Here is a 4,096-nt window from a genome sequence, read left to right as displayed (position 1 = left end):
TATTGTTATTGCTTGGTTATTAATACCTACCACTGAATAAATATTCTAAATACGATAACAGTAGTTATATATTATTCTAGAACAGTTGTAACTATTCTAATAATGAAACTTTAATTTAAATCTATAATTTGCTTGCTTTTTATCTTCAAAGTTACTTAACGACTGATAATATATAGTGTCTAGCTAATTATTATATGAACTCCCCTAAAATCAATTCAGTTTAGGCTGTTCTTACAACACCTTACAACACGTAATTCATTAAATTAACTATAATTTATAGGAACGGGATCCTCTAGACGAATACAATCAGACCTTCGTTATATCAGAAGCGGCGCACTGGGACAGCCAACAGCAGTTCAAAAAGACAAAACCTATAGCTATCAAGGAGACGGATATTGGAGAAGGCTGGGTCAGGGTTGAACTGGCTTGGGCGGTGAGAGTCTGGCTGGAAGGGCGGGAGAGATTGCACACATTACACGTGGCTTGCAGAACGTGTCAGGTAATATTTGTTTATTTTTGACATCACATTTGTTTATCTGTTTATGTACTATAGTAACAAAATCGTATTTTTCGTCGACTAAGGTTTTACGGTATTATTACTCATATCTTCGTGGGTTTTAAACTGATTTTGTGTTTGTTAGAAAATTGTTATCATTTTATCCCATAGAATCTTAAGTGGGACCTCCCGCCCACTACCTTTTTGTAGCAAAGAATTATAACGCTCACAAAATAATTTAATTACCTTTCACAGTTACGTCGCGCACCCCTCTCTTTCCACGAAAAGCACCGTCCCTTCTTAGTCCTGTACACCAAATACGCTGGTAAGCGGCGCCGCGGGCGAGCGCTAGAGTGTGGGGCCACCACCAGCGAGTGCTGCAGAGAGCCTCTCTATGTGAGCTTCAAAGAACTCGGCTGGGATGACTGGATCATACGCCCGGCTGGCTACCACGCATACTTCTGCAAGGGCACTTGTATGCCGATATCTGCTGTTACGAGGTCGGACAGCTACCACCATAATATAATACGGGTTAGTAAAAGACGTTTCCCACTTCGAGATTTTATTGATGGTAAAAAGACTGTCGAAGGGCTTATGTCTTTTTATAAGTAGATATCAATGAGAATCGATTAAAAGTTCATTTAGTTTTATTTTGTTGAATAAATTCGTGGTTGGCGTAAAGAGTTGTTTTTGAACTTAGCTATAATATTTTCATTCACATGTCTGATTAAATATTTTAGAAAGCGTAAGGGCATAAACCAAGACCAAATTACTATATTAAATGCCAAATTTCATCAAAATCGGTTAAGTTGGTGAAGAGTTCATTGGGAACATACATCAGGACACTGGATTTTTATACATATTTATAATATTCATTATCTCTTTTCAGAAATACTTCTATTCAGTATCAAATGAACGGAAGACGGAATTCAAGCCATGCTGTGCGCCTACTACATTTAGTTCCTTACAACTTCTCTATATGGATTCGAATAACACTGTCACGCAGAAAACCTTACCCAATATGGTCGTAGAAACCTGTGGCTGTATGTAAGTCTGCTCGTTGAAACTCTAGACATCCTAGACCGATACTAGATTTGTAGCAACCGTATTCGCTAAGTCGGGTGAAAAGTACGCAAGAATAGTTAAAAATTTCAGAGGCTTCGCTTAGTTGTCTTGATTCGGCAGTTATATGTGTAAGAGCATCGTGATTAATTACATTAAATTATTTCGAATTTAGACTAAAAGTAATTATTAGGGTAAATATTGTACTATGTGATTGTTTTAGTTAGAATTATTATATAATGTTTGTATATCTCTTGTGATATGCGTAGAATCTGCATTTATATTTTAAGTTAAATGTTAAATTAATATTTATCTTGAATCCTTACAGGATAGGTTAGTTAGGAAAATTGTGTATTGATTTAAACTGACGCTCGCATAACGAAGGTTCTTCGACTGACTCTTAACTTCTTTTTTCTTATCGACAACTCCGAGGGTTTTCCACCAATTGTCGTGATAATTTTGGTGTTTGATAAATTGATGTTATTTTAGAATCTTTCGTGGTACCTCCCCACAGAGGTGTCAGTGACCTCTTTTGTAGAAAAGACCATATAATTATAAGTGAATTAACGTAATATAACATCATTAATCTACAAAATTTATAATGTGTAGACGAAATATTGTGACACAATGCATTTATGACAATGTGAATGATTAAACGTGATTATTTTAATGTTAGTAGTAAGTAGATACTTGTTATAATTATATTTTGATATTCGCTTACATTTGACGATTTTGTACCTAATATGAGTTGCTTATGAGATAAAATGTTTATAGTAGTTTATGTAATATCTGTATATGAATCTAATAGAGTTCTATACTTTGTGATATTTATTACGTGATTAGGTATTCTCAAATAAAGAAGTTTAATGATTCTCGAACAATCTCGAACAATATTCAGACACAGGCACGTTTAATAAATACTTATAGATTGAAATTGCGTGTTTGAACGGCCTAATCTCAGTAACTATTGGCCGATGTTAAAGATTTAATTCATCGTTAGATATGTACGTAATCCCTGAGTGCTACAGTCATTATATGTACTACGGGCGAAGCCGGGATAGACCGCTAGTTTATATAACTTTTTACAAAATTCAGAAATTCGACATCCGTAAATTGTTTATAGTTTTTCCTATTATCTTTGGAACAGAAATACCTATTACACGACTGTTTAACCCGATTTAACGGAGTTTAAACTTATCTTGTAAACAACAATAAATAACGGCAAAACATCTCGGCTACTGATAATATTTCAATAGCGAAAAGGCAGGACTTTGCCCTCGGTACGTATCACGTGGCGCCGGCCTGTTACAATATTCAATAAAAATTGTATAAACAAATAATTAATTGGTTATAAAGAAGAATATGTTGACCTTTGGTGTATATAGTGGATTCTAGTAATCAAAAAGTTGAGTAAAAGTCTAACGATCTATCTACGTGATTTATTTTTCGATTTTAAGTCGTATATTTGAAGTAACCTCATATCTATTTCATCGTTTATTAGAAATTAGCTTCCGCTTGCAGTGTTCCCAATCAATAACGATTTAGGGATTTTAAAGAAATATAATAATAAAAAATATACACTTTTCAAAAGGGCTTTGTTACTTACCATATTGTGGGTGTAAGTGGGCGACGAAGATCAATTCATATTAGATGACTCGTCTGCTCGCTGCATTGCACATAATTTTTTTTTTTTTTTTGTACGATATGACCAATTATATTTTAGTTACTTTATGCCTTCATAAAACCCACAAACCGTGAAAAAAACTTGATGAATAAATCATTATAAATAGGGCATTAAAATGAATTAATGTAATATCTGAAAGAATAACGGTAAGAGATAACAATAAAATTACATAGCTTTAACATATGATAATTTTTCATATGATTCCATTATTCCATTTAAGTAATTTAATTGTGGTCTAGTATAAACTAAATCGTCACATTTAAGCGTGTATTGAAATAGTACAGTATGATAAATTATCAGTTATATTTAACTTTACGGCGAAGTTTAATTGTATTTTTTATCTTGAAATGTTAATTAACCGGTGCTTTTAGAGACGAGTTAAAATTACCTGATTTATACAGAATATGAATGTTAATGTTTATTTAATTAGACATATGAAATATTTAATGCTGCCTTACAAGGTTGTGTGATGATGGTGATGAATACAAAATATAAGATAGGCGAATTACTGTAAAATGTTGTTATAAAAATAATGCAATACACGAAATCTATTAGGTGTATAATATCGAATGAAAATATGTTTATATTTGTTCCCACACATTACCCATACCAACCTTTAGAAACTTTTTACATTGTCAGATTAACTCGTCTCTGTAATTAGCTAGTTTAAGATTATAATATTGTTCAGATTTTTTCTTATTTTAACGGTAATATTTTTGCGAATTAATAATTGAATTACGAATAATTTCGAATTGTATAAGTTATGTAAACGTACAATCACAAACATGTTTGTAAAAATTAATATTTTATAGACTTACTAGCTGCGCCCCGCGGTTTCACCCGCGTAAGTCCGT

General features: G+C 32.8%; 1 protein-coding gene across 1 annotated transcript in view; it reads left to right on the top strand.

The window, feature by feature from the left end:
* LOC119837600 (inhibin beta B chain) overlaps positions 1-1,619 on the top strand; it is a 14,441-nt gene extending 12,822 nt beyond the window's left edge. The window contains exons 3-5 of the mRNA XM_038363252.1: positions 281-499; positions 752-1,027; positions 1,386-1,619. Of these exons, the coding sequence (XP_038219180.1) occupies positions 281-499; positions 752-1,027; positions 1,386-1,547 (657 nt within the window). The 3' untranslated portion in view covers positions 1,548-1,619. The remainder of the gene's footprint in view (positions 1-280; positions 500-751; positions 1,028-1,385) is intronic.
* The last annotated feature ends 2,477 nt before the right edge of the window (positions 1,620-4,096 follow it).

Source organism: Zerene cesonia, chromosome 28 (assembly GCF_012273895.1).
Source record: "Zerene cesonia ecotype Mississippi chromosome 28, Zerene_cesonia_1.1, whole genome shotgun sequence".
In the NCBI taxonomy this organism is placed as follows: Eukaryota; Metazoa; Arthropoda; class Insecta; order Lepidoptera; family Pieridae; genus Zerene; species Zerene cesonia.
The sequence above is the reverse complement of the archived record's forward strand: the minus strand, read 5'-3'. Positions and strand labels throughout refer to the sequence as shown.